This window comes from Vulpes vulpes, chromosome 3 (genome assembly GCF_048418805.1).
Source record: "Vulpes vulpes isolate BD-2025 chromosome 3, VulVul3, whole genome shotgun sequence".
NCBI lineage: Eukaryota > Metazoa > Chordata > Mammalia > Carnivora > Canidae > Vulpes > Vulpes vulpes.
In genome coordinates, this window is record NC_132782.1 from 130731294 (window position 1) to 130746686 (window position 15393).

General features: G+C 35.1%; 1 protein-coding gene across 19 annotated transcripts in view; it reads right to left on the reverse strand.

The window, feature by feature from the left end:
* The window catches only part of CCDC18 (coiled-coil domain containing 18), a 101550-nt gene that overhangs the window by 33678 nt on the left and 52479 nt on the right, over positions 1-15393 (reverse strand). For all 19 annotated transcript variants that reach the window (XM_072754606.1, XM_072754595.1, XM_025996515.2 and 16 more), the window contains 4 exons: positions 14462-14604; positions 9070-9233; positions 8591-8804; positions 3700-3799 (listed from right to left, as the gene is read on the reverse strand). In XM_072754606.1, the coding sequence (XP_072610707.1) occupies positions 3700-3799; positions 8591-8804; positions 9070-9233; positions 14462-14604 (621 nt within the window). The remainder of the gene's footprint in view (positions 1-3699; positions 3800-8590; positions 8805-9069; positions 9234-14461; positions 14605-15393) is intronic.

Below are 15393 nucleotides of genomic sequence, written 5' to 3' on the forward strand. Positions count from 1 at the left end.
TCTGAAATCAATCATTTAAGCTTCCACTCTCGGAAGCTAGAAAAAGAAGATGAAATTAAATCTAAAGTAAACAAAAAAGAAAAAAATAAAACAGCACAAATCAGTTAAACTAAAATTAGGAAATAAAGAGAGAAAATCAACAAAACCCAAAAGCTGATTCTTGAAAAGATCAATAAAATCAATATGCCCCTACCTAGGCTAAGAAAAACGGAGTGGACATGAATTAGTAATCAGAAATGAAAGAGAAGATATTAATAAAACTCTCAAAGACATTAAAAGGATAAGGAATACTGTAACAACTTTCTGATTACAAATTTAATAAAATTAGATGAAATACACAAATTACTTGAAAGACAGAATCTGCCATAACTCATCCAAGAAAAGACAACCTAAATAAGCTTATATTTATTAAAGAAATTAAATTAATGATTTTAATTAATTAAATTCCCAAATAGATTTTAATTAATTCCCAAATAGAAAGCAGCAGGTCCAAATGGCTTCACTGAGAGAAATTATACCAATTCTCTACAATCCAATTCAGAAGACAAAAGCAGAGGAAATACTTTCTAATTCATTCTATGAGGCCAGTACTACCCTAATACCCAAACCAAAGACATTTCAACACCCATTCACGATAAAAACTCTCAGTAGACAAGGAATAGAGTGGAACTTCTCCAACTCTATAAAGAATATCTACAGAAAAACAACAGCTAGTTTCATACTTAATGGTGAGAAACTCAAAGCATTCCCACTAAGATCAGATACAAGGCAAGGATATTCTTTCTCACTATTGTTTTTCAACACTGTCCTAGCAGTCCTAGCTACTGCAGTAGGACAAGTAAAAGAAATAAAAGATATATGTATTAGGAAGGAATACAAAACTATGTTTACAAATGACATAATCATCTAGGGAGAAAATCCAAAAAATTTGCCAAAATAATTCCTAGAGCTAGTAAATGATTATAGCAGGGTTGTAAGATACAAGGAATACACATTAGTCACTTTCCTGTGTACCAGCAATAAACAAGAATTTGAAATTAAAAACATAATATGACTTACATTAGCACCTCCCAAAACAAAATACTTAGTTATAACTCTAACCAAATATATATAAGATCTATAAAGAGAAACTATAAAACTCCAATGAAAGAAATCAAAGAAAACAAATAGAGAGTCCATGTTCATGGAAGACTCAGTATCATCAAGATTCAAGATGTCAGTTCTTCCTAACTAAATCTATACATTCAAGGCAATTCCAATCAAAATTCCAGCAAGTTAATTTGTGGATATTGACAAACTGATTCTGAAGCTTACATGGAGAGTAAAACATCCAGAATATCCAACATGATACTAAAGAATTACAAAGTTGGAAAAGTGACATTATCTGACTTCAAGACACTAAACAGTTACAGTAAACAGACTGTGGTACTGGCAAAAACAAACAAACAAAAAAACAAAACCCAAACCAAAACAGGTGAATAAATAATTGTACAGAATAGAACCTAGAAACTATGTTAACTAACCTTTGACAGAGGAGCAAAGGCAATACAATGGAGAAAAAAGTCTTTTCAACAAATGGTGCTAGAATAAGTGGACAACATGCAAAAAAATAAATCTAGACCACATCCTTTTGCAAAAATTAACTCAAAGTGGATCACAGACCTAGATATAGCTTGGCTTGCAAAACTATAAAACTTCTAGAAGATAACAGAGGAATATCTTGGATGACCATGGGTGGACTCTTTAGATAGAAAGCCAAAGGTACAATTCACGAAAGGAATACTTAATAAGCTGGACATCATTAAAATTAAAAACTTCTGCTCTGTAAAAGCTAGTGTCAAAAGACTATGAATAAAAGCCACAAACTGGAAGAAAATATTTGTAAAAAACACCTCTGAAAAAGCACTTGTATCCAAAATATACAAAGAACTCTTAAAATCCAACAATAAGAAAACAACTCAATTAAAAAATGAGCCAAACACTGTAACACACCTCACCAAAGAAGATATGCAGATAGAAAAATAAGCACAGGAGGGATCCCTGGGTGGCGCAGCGGTTTGGCGCCTGCCTTTGGCCCAGGGCGCGATCCTGGAGACTCAGGATCGAATCCCACGTCAGGCTCCCGGTGCATGGAGCCTGCTTCTCCCTCTGCCTGTGTCTCTGCCTCTCTCTCTCTCACTGTGTGCCTATCATAAATAAATAAAATAAAAATTAAAAAAAAAAAAGAAAAAGAAAAATAAGCACAGGAAAATACCCCCTATGTCATATGTCATCTGAGAAGTGCAAATTAACAAGGAGATACCACTATACCCCTATTAGAACGGCCAAAATCCAAAACATTGACAACATCAAATGCTACCCAGAAAGTGGAGCAACAGGAATTCAAATTCATTGCTGGTAAGAATGCAAAAATGGTACAAGCCACTTGGGAACACAATTTGGAAGTGTTTTTAAAAACTAAACATAATCTTACCATATGATCCAGCAACCTTGGCCCTTGGTAATTAAAAGGAGTTGAACACTTATATCTACACAAAAACCTGTACACAGATGTTGACAGCAGCTTTATTTATAAATGTCAAACTTAGAAGCAACCAAGATGTCCTTCAGTAGGTAAGTAAACTCTAGTAAACCTAGACAATGGAATATTATTCAGTGCTAAAAGAAATAAGGTATTAAGCAATGAAAAGATGTAGAGAAAACTTAAATGAATATTACTGAGATAACTCAATATGAAAAGACTATGTACTATATGATTTCAACTATATGACATTCTGGAAAAGGGAAAATGAGACAATAAAAAAATCAGTGGTTATTAGGATTGGGGAAGAGGAAGAAGGATGACTAGGTGGAGCATTGTGGATTTTTAGGGCAGTGAAAATACCCTGGATGATACCATAAGATGGATACATGTCATTAAACATTTGTCCAAACTCAGAGAATATACACACCAAGAGTGAACTGTAATGTAAATTATGGGGTTTGGGTGATTATGTGTGTGCTCATCAACTATTAACAAATGTACCACTCAGGTGGGGAATGTTGATAATGGGGAAGGCTGGGTGTTTATGGCAACAAGGAGTATATGGGAAATCTCTGTACCGTCTGCTCTATGTCACTGTGAACCTAAAATTGGTCTAAGAAATAAAGACTTTAAAAAAGATGCTGCTAAATAATGCCTTTTGAATATTTTTGTTCCTCCAACAAACACACTATTTAAAGGAGTTAGAGTAACTCTTCTAATCCTATTGTCTCCTGATATGCAGTAATGTAAGAGATAAAAAGGTTCAAACACTAAGCTAACCTTCATTCTCAAAAATCCACTTGCTATAAAAATAGCAGGATGAAGATATATTTCTAATTTTTAAAATATTAATGTGCAGGATCCCTGGGTGGCTCAGCAGTTAGTGCCTGCCTTTGGCCCAGGGCGCGATCCTGGAGTCCCGGGATCGAGTTCCGCGTCGGGCTCCCGGCATGGAGCCTGCTTCTCCCTCCTCCTGTGTCTCTGCCTCTCTCTCTCTGTGTCTATCATAAATCAATCAATCAATCAATCAATCTTTAAAAAAAAATATTAATGTGCACAGAAAAACATATATGCTTTAAAAATGTCCATTTTGCCAAAAAAGTGGTGACCTCTGAAACCCTGAATGACTGCACTGTAACAGAAAATTTCATTAAATTATAAGTAAGAAAACTAACTTGAGCTGCTCTTTGCTTTAGTTCCCAATTTCTCTCCTTAAGTGCCTGATCCATTTCAAGGAGTTCTTGCTTCTTATCTTCATTCTCCATTTTGCATTCTCTGTAATTCACCAAAAGAAAAAGAACAAAGCAAATAGTAGGAATATTACGTTTTTTAAAAATTAAGTCAACTGGGTTACCTTCCTTTAAGTGATAAGACATATGCAATTATTTCTGGTTGAAAGGGCTCAAATTAAAGAAATAATGTATAAAGAAAATGATTGATATTAATACAGTTACTTTAATAGAGTATTCGCAAAAGGCAAAAGTTAACTCTAACACTACTACTATAGACAATTTAAGCTAAATGTTAAAGCACTCCCAAGGTATAAGGCTGAATTAGTGTAAGAGTTTTTAAAATATGTACAAATTTTTCATTTACAGGTCAAGGAAGCATTTGAAAGTCTTTTCTGTATCATCGCTGTAAGTTTATTGCAAATGAATGAGGCATTTATCTCATGGTTGGTATCTCTGATATCCATAGCTCAGTAAATGACCACTGTGTTTCTCATGGGAATTTTACTCAAATGACACCTTACATATAGTGAAGTATTGGAGTCTAATACAGAAATTTTTTAAATAAATTCTAGCTCTCCTAAATCCTTTATTTATAATTTTATACTATAAAAATGCTTAATACTGACACAACTTTATGACTACTACCACGCAGATCAGAAAATGCAATAAAAGAATTTTAATTTGGAACTCTATGTTCTGATACGACAAAGGCTAAAAATGTTGTTGGGACACCTGGGTGGCTCAGCGGTTGAGCATCTGTCTTCGGCTCAGGGAATGATCCTAGAGTCCTGGGATTGAGTCCCCTATCAGGCTCCTTGCATGGAGCCAGCTTCTCCTGTCTCTGCCTCTCTCTCTGCCTCTCTCTGTGTCTCTCATGAATAAGTAAATAAAATACTTAAAAAGATAAAAAATAAAAATGTTGACCTTTAAAATCTTCATGTGGTTTTCCAGTCTTAAATATGAACAATACTGAACAAAGGTACTGGTTTTAAAAAGCAGATTCTGAAATTCTTTTATAAACTATTTACTATTCTCTTAAGAGTCTTAGCAATTAGGGGCGCTTGGGTGGCTAAGTCAGTTGAGTGACCAACTCTTGATTTCAGCTCAGGTCATGATCTCTGGGTCATGGGATCAAGCCCCACATCAGGCTCTATAATCAGCACAGAGTCTGTCTGTCCCTTTCCCTCTGCTCCTTCCCTCACTCACATGCTGCTCTTCTCTCTCTCTTTCTCAAATCAATCAGTCAAATCTTTTTAAAAAGATGATTCTTTTTTTAAAAATCTTTTTTTTAAAGATTCCTTTCTAAAAAATCTTTTTTAAAAAGATTCTTTTTTAAAAGAATCTTTTTAAAAGGCTTTTTTTAATCTTTTTTTTTTAAAGGTTCTTTTTCAAAAAATCTTTTAAAAAAAGATTTTCAGTACTTATAAAAAGATCTCAGCAGTTGGGACGCCTGGGTGGCTTAGTGGCTAAGTGTCTGTCTTCGGCTCAGGTCACAATCTTGGGGTCCTGGGATGGAGTCCCACATTGGTCTCCCCTCAGGGAGCCTGCTTCTCCCACTGCCCATGTCTCTGCCTCTCTGTGTCTCTCATGAATAAACAAAATCTTAAAAAAAAAAGATCTCAGCAGTTATAAAATACAAGGCTACACTAATAAGTTATTATTAAATGAATTCTAAAGATAATCATTGTATAAGTGAATAGCTGAGCTTCCAAAAATTCAGCCATTAGCTAGAATTTAAGATTTCATTTTTACTTCTTTCATCCATTCATTCACTTAACCATTTAGCAAATATTTACTGGATGCTTCCTATATATCAGGATTCTATGTACTTTGAATTTAATAGTCAACAAAACAGATGTCCTTCATCACATGGAGCATACATATGAATAGGTCCAGTAAAGAAGACAGACTATAAATAAGAAACAAGAAAAATATAAAGTGCTATGTTAGAGCATTAAATACAGTGATGAGATAGTGCCTGGGTAGCTACTTGAGAGTAGGTGGTCAGAAAAGGGCCTTCTGAAGTAACATGAAGGGCAAGAAGTTGACCATTGAACCATTATTTCAGGCCAAAGAAACAGCTACCGCAAAGTCAAAAGGTAGGAAAAATTTATCAAGTTTTAAGTACCAACAAAAAGGTCAGGAAAAAGGGGAACAGTATGAAATAAGGCCAGAGAAACAGGCAGGAACCCTATCATGTAGGGCTTTATATTCTATGCTAAGGAGCTTGGCTTTTTTTTTTAATTGTGGTAACATACATACAAGATTTACCATTTTAACCATTTATCATTTTGATCACTTAAAAGTGTATACACAATTCAGTTACATTAAGTAAATTCACAATGTTGTGTAACCATCACCACTATTTCCAGTACTTGTTCATCACTCCAAATGAAAATTTCATATCCATCTGCAATTATTTTCCATTGTCCCAGCCTGGTTCCCAGCAATCATTAAGATGCTTTCTATCTTTATGGATTTGCTAATTCTGAATATTTCACATAAATGGAATTATACACACATATCTGGTTTATTTTATTTAACTTAATGTTTTCAAGGTTCATCTATGTTACAGCAGATATTAGTACTTTATTCCTTTTCATGACTGAATAATATTCCCTGTATGTATATATCACATTGTATTTATCAACTACTGATAGATATTTGGGTTGTTTCTGCTTAGTGACTATTGTTAATAGAGCTGCTATGAACATTTGTGCAATTTTTTTTGAACATCTGTTTTTAACTCTTTTGGGTAAATAACTTATGAGTTACATGGTAATTCTATGTTTAACTTATTGAGGAACTGCCAAACACTCTTCCATAGTCAACTGTATCATTTTAGTTTCTCAACGTCAATGTATGAGGGTTACAATTTCTCTACACACTTGCTAACACTTGTCATTTTCAGTTTTGGGTTTTTTTATTTTTATCATGGTCATCTGAGTGGGTGTGAAGCAGTATCTTATTATAGTTTTGATTTACATTTCCCAAGGAGCTTGGATTTTATTCTGAATATTTTGGGAAGCAATTGGAAGGCTTAAGCAGGGATGAAACTATAATCTAATTTATGTTTTAAATAATAAACTTAAATCCATTTCTGTTTTAAATCATAAACTTAACTCCATAAACTGAAATGGACTGTGGAGAGGGTCAGGAATTTAACTGGAGAGACCGTTAGGGAAACCACAGCAACAGGCCAGGTAAGATATGATGATGGCTTATGCTAAAGTGGTAAGAGAAAAGAGGTCAAGAAATCAACAGATTTCAGAATATGTTTGGAAATAGAGTTCACATGAATTCCTTAAAGACTGGATGAAAAAAAAAACAGAGAGGAAAAGAGATACAACAGATTTCTGGTTTGAGCAATTGCCTGATTCTGAGATGGATGAAGGGTAGAGTTATAAAGAAAAAAAAAGAGTTCTGTTTTGGCCAAGTTTAAGATGCCTCTTAAAAATACCTGAGGGAGGAAAAAAAAAAAAAACTTGAGTGAGGGATGTCTGGGTGGCTCAGCAGTTGAGCATCTGCCTTTGGCTCAGGATGTGATCCTGGGGTTCCAGGATCAAGTCCCACATAGGGCTCCCTGCAGGTACCCTGCTTCTTCTTCTGCCTAGGTCTCTGCCTCTCTCTCTCATGAATAAATAAATAAAATCTTAAAAAGAATACCTGAGTGAAGGTAACAAGTAAATCATTAGATATTTGAGTCTGCAGTTTGGGGAAGAGATCATTACTAGAGATGTGAGTCTGGAAGTGTGACACACAGTATGTATGTATGTATGTATGTATGTATGTATGTATTTATTTATTTATTTTTAAAGATTTTATTTATTTATTTATTCATGAGAGGCAAACAGAGAAAGAGAGAGAGAGAGAGAGAGAGGCAGAGACACAGGCAGAGGGAGAAGCAGGCTCCATGCAGTTAGCCTGACGTGGGACTCAATCCCAGGACACCAGGATCATGTCCTGGACTGAAGGCGGCGCTAAACCGCTGAGCCACCTGGGCTGCCCCTGACACGCGGTATTTAAAGCTATATGAAATTTACTATGAATGAGTTTGTGGGTAGAAAAGAGATGGGAGTCCTTCACTGAGTCATGGGATGATATCTAATCTAAGTTCCTGGGTCTTCTTGCTGCTCTCTCTCTCCTGTCATCCCACATTTCACATTCTGGTTTGTAATTCTGCTTTCCTTCTCAGAATCTATTTCCTACATCTTAGTTCTGGTCTGGCTCTCTACCCGCACTGACCAAAGATGTGTGCTGGAACAGCATTTTATGTTATCACTGGTAATCTAAGAACCCAGATTTTAGAGTTGGTCAGACTTGTGTTTAACATCCTTCTCTGGACCTTATTATCTAAGTTTGAGTATTTTACTTAATTTTCTCAAGCCCCAGTTTTCTCAAGTGTAAAAAGGTGCTCATATGTATACGATAGGTTTATTGTAAAGAAATGAGTAAGATCATATAGGGAGCCCCTGGCATAATCCTGGCACAAAATAAAGGCTTAATATAAAGAAAACATGTTATTATTAATATCATTTGGCTATTAACCACTGCTGTATACTGCCCTAATTATTCTTTACCACTATATAATATAGGAGAGGGTCAGAATAAAATGGTCTAAAGACCAAGGATAGAAATATTAGTTACAAGTAATGGCTGAACTAGTTAGATGGAGTATAAAGACAGGCTGACTAGGATGAACAGTGAGCCAAAGGCAGTTGAGAAATTTAGACATCCAGAATTAAGCAAAAAACTTTACTATATGACCCAAGGAGTCAGAGTAATAAAGTGAAATATCTGTGATTGTGATATCATTTCTTATTATTTAACGCACCTAAGTTCAGCTGTAAGATCCTTTATAGTAGTGTATTTTTCCTCTAATGATAATTGAGCCTTCTGTAGTACATCTCTCAATTCCTGAAGTTGTCTTAAAGTACTTTTTAATTCTCCATGAGCATTCTGGAGTTCAGATTCTAATGCTTCCCGTTTCTGCAAAGCTTCTGTTAGTTCAGTTTCAGTGTGGTGTTGTAATTTTTCTAATTCCTTCACTGTTGAAAGCAAAGAATAATTTTAGTTTTAAAAACATTTTATTTAACCTCAATGTGCCGGAGAGAATAATTTTAGAACTATATAAAAACCATTTATTAAAAATTTGTAAATAATTATAATTAAGAATATCGAATTCTATTCATCTACAAGAGGCTATAAAATACATATTGTCCTTTCCAATCCTACTAACCCAAATTCTCACTTTATTCTACTTTTTAAATATAAATAAACAGGCAGCTAAGCTCAGCTAACCTGTTAGCTTACCAGAATTTGTCTTCTTATCTAGTTCTGTCTTTGTCTGTTCTAAGATCATGTCTAACTGAGAGAGATGCATTACTTTATTTTCTCCATCTCGTTTTAGGTACATTATTTCTTTTTCCATTTTAGATAGGTCTTCTTTGTACTGATCCATCTCAAGTTTCACTTGCCTAATTAAAAACAAAAAATAAAACCATAAATGATAATTTGGAAACCTAAAGCCAATTGACTTTTAGTCTCTGACTAAAAAAATCTGCAAATTATATAAGGGCAAATACCAGCAAAACATCATCAGAATCTTGGGTCACCCTTGGGTCCTATTATTAAAAATGCTAAAAAATTCTAATTCTGCGCCAATTATGTACCACTAAATAGTACTGTACTACCTGGTAATATTTAACAAGGTTAGCCTTCTTTTCAATCTAACTACAGTTAGCTTGTATAAAGCTTTGTACACTGAGAACATCCATGGATAGTTGTCTGATTCATCTGGAATTTTTGTTATCTGCCACACAGAAAATAAGGAAGCCAAGCAATCAAAATATTCACCATAATGACCATACTGCTTATAGGAGAACCAAGTCAGTTCTTTGTATTCAGACCTTTATTATTTATGTTATCTTTTTTAGCTTTACAAGGAACTAGAGATTCCCAGACTAGTGCAACTTTCTTGCTTTGCAGATGAGGAAAGTGGAAGGTTTGTGAATTGTCTGGCATAAGACAAAGAAGTTAACAGTGAGAGAATCAGGTTTACTAACTTTCAGTCAGCCCTGAACTTATTCCAACATGGAAGATCCTTTATCTATAGATAACTAACACAGTGAAAGTTTTAAGTTCATTTATTGGTAATTCCAAAGTGATATTCACTAATTAAATAAGTAGTTAATGTCATCCTCAATGGTCGGTAGAATTGATGCTTCCTGAATCAACATTTTTTGTCACTGTTGTTCTTTATGTCTTTGATATTTTCTAAATTGAGTTTGCAAGCAGGAACACTGCTTTTATAAATGCAACTTAGACAAATGTGAATTTGTTCAAGAGGTTTTTAATCTGATGTCCATGAGAGAACTTGAGGAAAACTATAAAACTCCTGAAACAATATGCAAAATTATGTATACATATGTTCCATGTATTGAAAATAATCCATAACTCTTTATCATGCCCTCAAATATGTTCAGTCTAAAAAGGTAAGAAGCTTATTTGATAAATGATAATTACCCTTTTACAGTTCTAAAATTCCAGATAAGTGATTTTTAGCTTGACTAATTCATTTCTTACATTACAGCAGATATAAAACATAATTAGAAAATAATACATGAAAGAGGTTGGCTTACAGTACCAAGAGACGAAAGCTTGTCAGCAAGGAAGTTGGGGGAAAATTATATTAAAAATATACAATAATTGGAAAAGGACAGTAATCTACAAACAGTAAAAAACTCCAATGTTTTGTTGAGGTGCTATTATATATCTCAGCATGGTATAATAACTGATGTATTTGTAATGAAAACCCTGAGACGACCAGAAAAATTAAAAATGACAAGAAAATATATATTTTAGAAAATTTCTACCAAAAAGGATATTTTTTGTTGTAATACAGTTTCAGTACTCGATAAATTCCACACTTACTTATCAGCAATTACTCATTCTTTCTTGATGCTAGGTGAATGAGGCATTAGTATAATAAATATTTAAGGGTTTAAAAATTTTTAATTATTATATAAATAATCCAATACCAGAGATTTCCCCTTAACTTTCAAAATTTTACAACAGGCTTTAAACTCGTCAGTTTTACCAGAAATATTTCACCCTCTTATTGCAGGGTTACTGAGAGCAATCAAGTCTCAGATTGGAAATAAAGCCAAAGGAAGGATCATACAAACATACTAAACTTTTAGATGTGACAGCTGAGACTCTCTGGCCTCTTCCAATGTAAAAAAAAAAAAAAAAAATTACAATGGTAATGGAGGCAGTCTGAGAAATCTAAAAAGTGCTATAGGAGCCTCAGCACTGAGAAGCCAGGATCAGGATCGTTTACATGAAGTGACATTTACATGTAGTACCAGAAGCACCTTGTAGTTGGTTGCTTTAAAGCATATCTAAACTATGCATTTCATAACCTAACTTCTTTGAATTTCACTCTCTTACTTTAAAAATAGGGAAAATAAATAAATAAATAAATAAATAAACAAACAAACAAACCCATATTGTAGGGCTGTTTTGAAGAATGAGTTAATGTGTCTACCTGGCACACAAAAAGGCATTCAATAAATTAGTCTCCTTTCTTTCTATTACGAAGATATTTTAATTCTAAAACAGATCCAAGGAGATATTTTAACTGTAATACCTTTTGAGAGAGGAAAAAAGAGTTTTATAAATTGTAGTTCCAGAAGTGAAAGAAGCAATAATGGGACCAGAGAAACTGAAGATCAGAGAAAACCCTGCTTCCTGAGGAGAAGATATCATGGAACTAGAGTATTCCTTTCTTACGAGGCTTAACTGTTTTGCTGATAGGCTTCTTATTAGCATTTGGGACACTTTTCCTATTATATGTGCCTATTAGCTATAATCAAGAAGAGGTTTCGTCTAGAAGTCAAAGGGTAAAGGTAAGAAGAGGAATAAGCAATTGCTTCAATTTTCTCATTGAAACAGAAAGCAAGGGATGCCTGGGTGGCTCAGTGGTTGAGCACCTGCCTTCAGCTCAGGGCATGATCCCGGAGTCCCAGGATCAAGTCCTGCATTGGGCTCCCTGCATGGAGCCTGCTTCTCCCTCTGCTTGTGTCTCTGCCTCTCTCTCTGTGTCTCTCATGAATAAATAAATTAAATATTTCAAAAAAAAAAAAACAGAAAGCAAGTTCATCAGTGAGAGCAAAGATTGGGAAGGAGCTGTTGGGAGTTTTGAAAGAAAAGGGCTAAGTATAAGAGTCTTCTACAAGTCAGTAAGGTTGTGATTGCCAGGCAGCAGGTCCCTTAAAGGGAGTCCCTTAAGGTTGAAATTATGAATTTTTATATTTTTAAAAAGACTTTGAGAGACAGATAACAAGAGAGTGATCAGGGGTGAAAGGGAGAAGGAGCCTCCCTGCCCCAGGTCCTGGGATCATGACCAGAGCTGAAGGCAGATGTCTAACTAACTGGCTGAGCCACCCAGGCACCCCTGAAATTACAAATTTAAAGCAAGACTGGTCAGCATGCTCATATTTTCCTCCAGCTTCTCTAGAGATACTAGCATGGAGTAGTGTTGAGTTGGATTTTTAGTACTGTATAGAAAAAGTGAGAGAGAGGTAACAGAGTTGCAACTAGATGTAAATAATTGATTTTAATATTTGACTAGAATTTAAGCTCAGTAAAGAAATGAGATGAGGACATCAAGGAATAAGACAATGGTGGAACTGATGAATTAGAGGTCTTGGTGAGATCAAAGAATTGCTGAATTTGGGGAATTAAAGGGTATCAGGTGATAACAGAGATATAGATGCCTAATATTCAGATTACAGAAAAACTGAAGATGTTTTGAAATGACAAGGTCTAGAGCAAATCATGAGATATGATAGAACCCAAGAGGAGAGGAATTTTTAAAATAAGAAGCTAACATCTCAGAACAATCAGCTAACAGATATTGAAATCTTCAATAATAATGACAGGAGTGGTGTTGCAGGGAATAACAATACATCACGTGGCCTGTAGGTGTCACAACAGTGAAGGATGATATGGTCTGAAGACCAGAAGTTCAGAGTATGGTGTACTACTCCATATCTCAACCCTGTGGTACAAGACCCGTGGGAAAGGGACGCCTGGGTGGCTCAGTGGTTGAGCGTCTGCCTTTGCCTCAGGGCATGATCCTGGGGTCTGGGATCGAGTGCCGCACAGGGCTCCTTGCAAGGAACCTGCTTCTCCCTCTGCTTATGTTTCTGCCTCTCTCTGTATGAGAGAGAATGAATGAATGAATGAATGAATGAACAAATAAAATCTTTAAAAAAAAGAACTGTGGGAAAAATTTTTTACTTTAGAGGGCTACAGGACAAGAAGCAAGGTTCTCAGGGAAGAGTAAGGTTTCTGTTAAAGCAAGAAAAAAGAAGTAAAGAATATAGATAATGTCTCTCAGGATAGACTGTGAATTCCAGAGGACAAGTGGAAGTCTCTCAGAAGTTGGGATAAGCTGAGAGAAGGAAACAGTATATGTGGTGAGGTTTTGGGGAATTAGTATGAGAGATGACTGTTGACCTGGAAGTACACAGCTTCTTGTGGTGTCTGGCATATAAGCAAGGATAACATTATTATGTAACTATTCAATTAGACACTGGTGGTGAGGCTGTTGTGTGGGTAGACATCAGTCAATGGAAGGAAGGAGGTGTGAAGAACTGTGCGTGATCTTAAACACAGGGCAATCCTCTTGACCCAGTTGAAAGTTGAATCTAGAAAAGCAAGTTGCTACTCAATGCACAAAGCCCTGATCTTTACTCTTGTCAGTGGGAGAGAGGGAACCTGAGGACATGGGGTTTTAGTTCAATGCCTAAGTTAATTCTTGACTCCTGTTGGTAGCATTGTAGTTAATTATGAGTGTATAATTTCCTTTAGAGGTTTTATGTATTTATTTGAGAAAGAGGGACAGAGATAGCGACAGAGCACAAGCAGGGAGGAGAGGGAAAAGCAGGATCCCCACAGAGCAGAAAGCCCGATGCAGGGCTCAATCCCAAGATGGTGGGATCATGACCTGAGCCAAAGGAAGATGCTCAGCCAACTGAGCCACACACGTGGCCCCCCCTTTGAGTGTATTAATTATGTTAGCTCTTGCTGACAAAGCAAGAGGTCTGGGGAAGCTGGGGAATGCTTTCACCTTATGGGTCCTTTCTTAACCAATTAACTAATGATTCCTGGTTTGGGCTCAACCAAATTAAGTCAGAATCCTTGGAGGTGAGACCTAGGCATCAGTACTTTTTAAAGCTCCTCAGGTAATTTTAATGTTCAGCCAAGGTTCAAAATCACTGTTGTATTCTGTTAAGCTAATCTCCTCCATAAACAATTAGACACCATGAAAGTTTTCAATGAGTACATCTTTGCCTACAACTTTTAATAGTATTCACAATTTAATATAATAGTTGCTGGGTGCCTATGAAGTGTAGGGAACTATGCTAATTGTTGTGGGAGGATCCTAAAGTAAACTAGAAATTATTTTGGCCTTAAGGAACTTTTAATACAATAGGAGGATAAAGGATGTTAACTATAATACAAAAAAAGCATAAAGGAGGATATAAAGGTATAAACAAAATGCTGTAAAAACACAGGCTGTGAAAAAATTAAATCTTTAAACAAATGCTTTACTTAACATTATATGATATTGAAATTCAGGTTACTACTGATGTTGAAATAGGAAGAAAAAGAAAAACTAACATATTCATTTTACCTGGCAGAACCAGTAAGCTCAATAACTTTTTGCCTTTTCAAATCAGCTTCACGTGTGGCTGCTTCACATTTCTCCTCCATTTTTCTCAACTTTTCAGCTGAACTTTCCCTTTGTTTTTGAAGCTCTTGTTCCAGTTTTGATACCTTATAAAACAATTTTCATTAAGTATTTTAAGTTTAGTCACAGTATAACATTCTTTGGAATAAAAATATTTATATAAATTTTAGCCTATCATTCAGTTTCCAGATTCCAGTTTCCAGTATTATAAAACTCAAAGTACAGAGTAGGAAGTAAATGTTTTGGAAATAAAAAGGCAAAACTTAACTTTGTATAAGATATTTCATTCAAAAAATAAAAAAATAAAAAAAAAGATATTTCATTCATATACATATTTAGAAGTAGCCACATCATAACACTAAGATAAGATTTACAAGAATTGAACAAAATAATGATTAATGTTCCCCTTTTCATTATCCAAATCCATTTGAAATGTTTTCTTCTCTTGTCAAACTATGTTGCTTTCCTTCTTCACAAATTCATTTATTCATGAAGACTTCTAAATTCCTAACTGCTCTCAAACATTACCACTTGTATTTGCTCCTATTATTTCGTCTGTTCTCCTACAGTGAAAGACGTATTTTTTTCCTACCATATAAGTCAAATTGCTCCTATCACTGCTCTCTCTTCTTGGCTTCTTTATATTAGCATTTAAAATATTCAAGACATTCCCATTATGAAAAACTATCCTCCATACCTCTACCTCTCTCCAACTACCACCACCCTTTCTTTCCTCCTCTTCAAAGCCCAATTTCCCAGTTTCCTATTCTTGTTGTATCATCTTCTCACTTCTCATTCACTCCCCAAACCAAAGCAATTTAGCCATTCTACAAAACTGAGCAATGTCACTAATGACCTCCATGTTGCTAATTCCA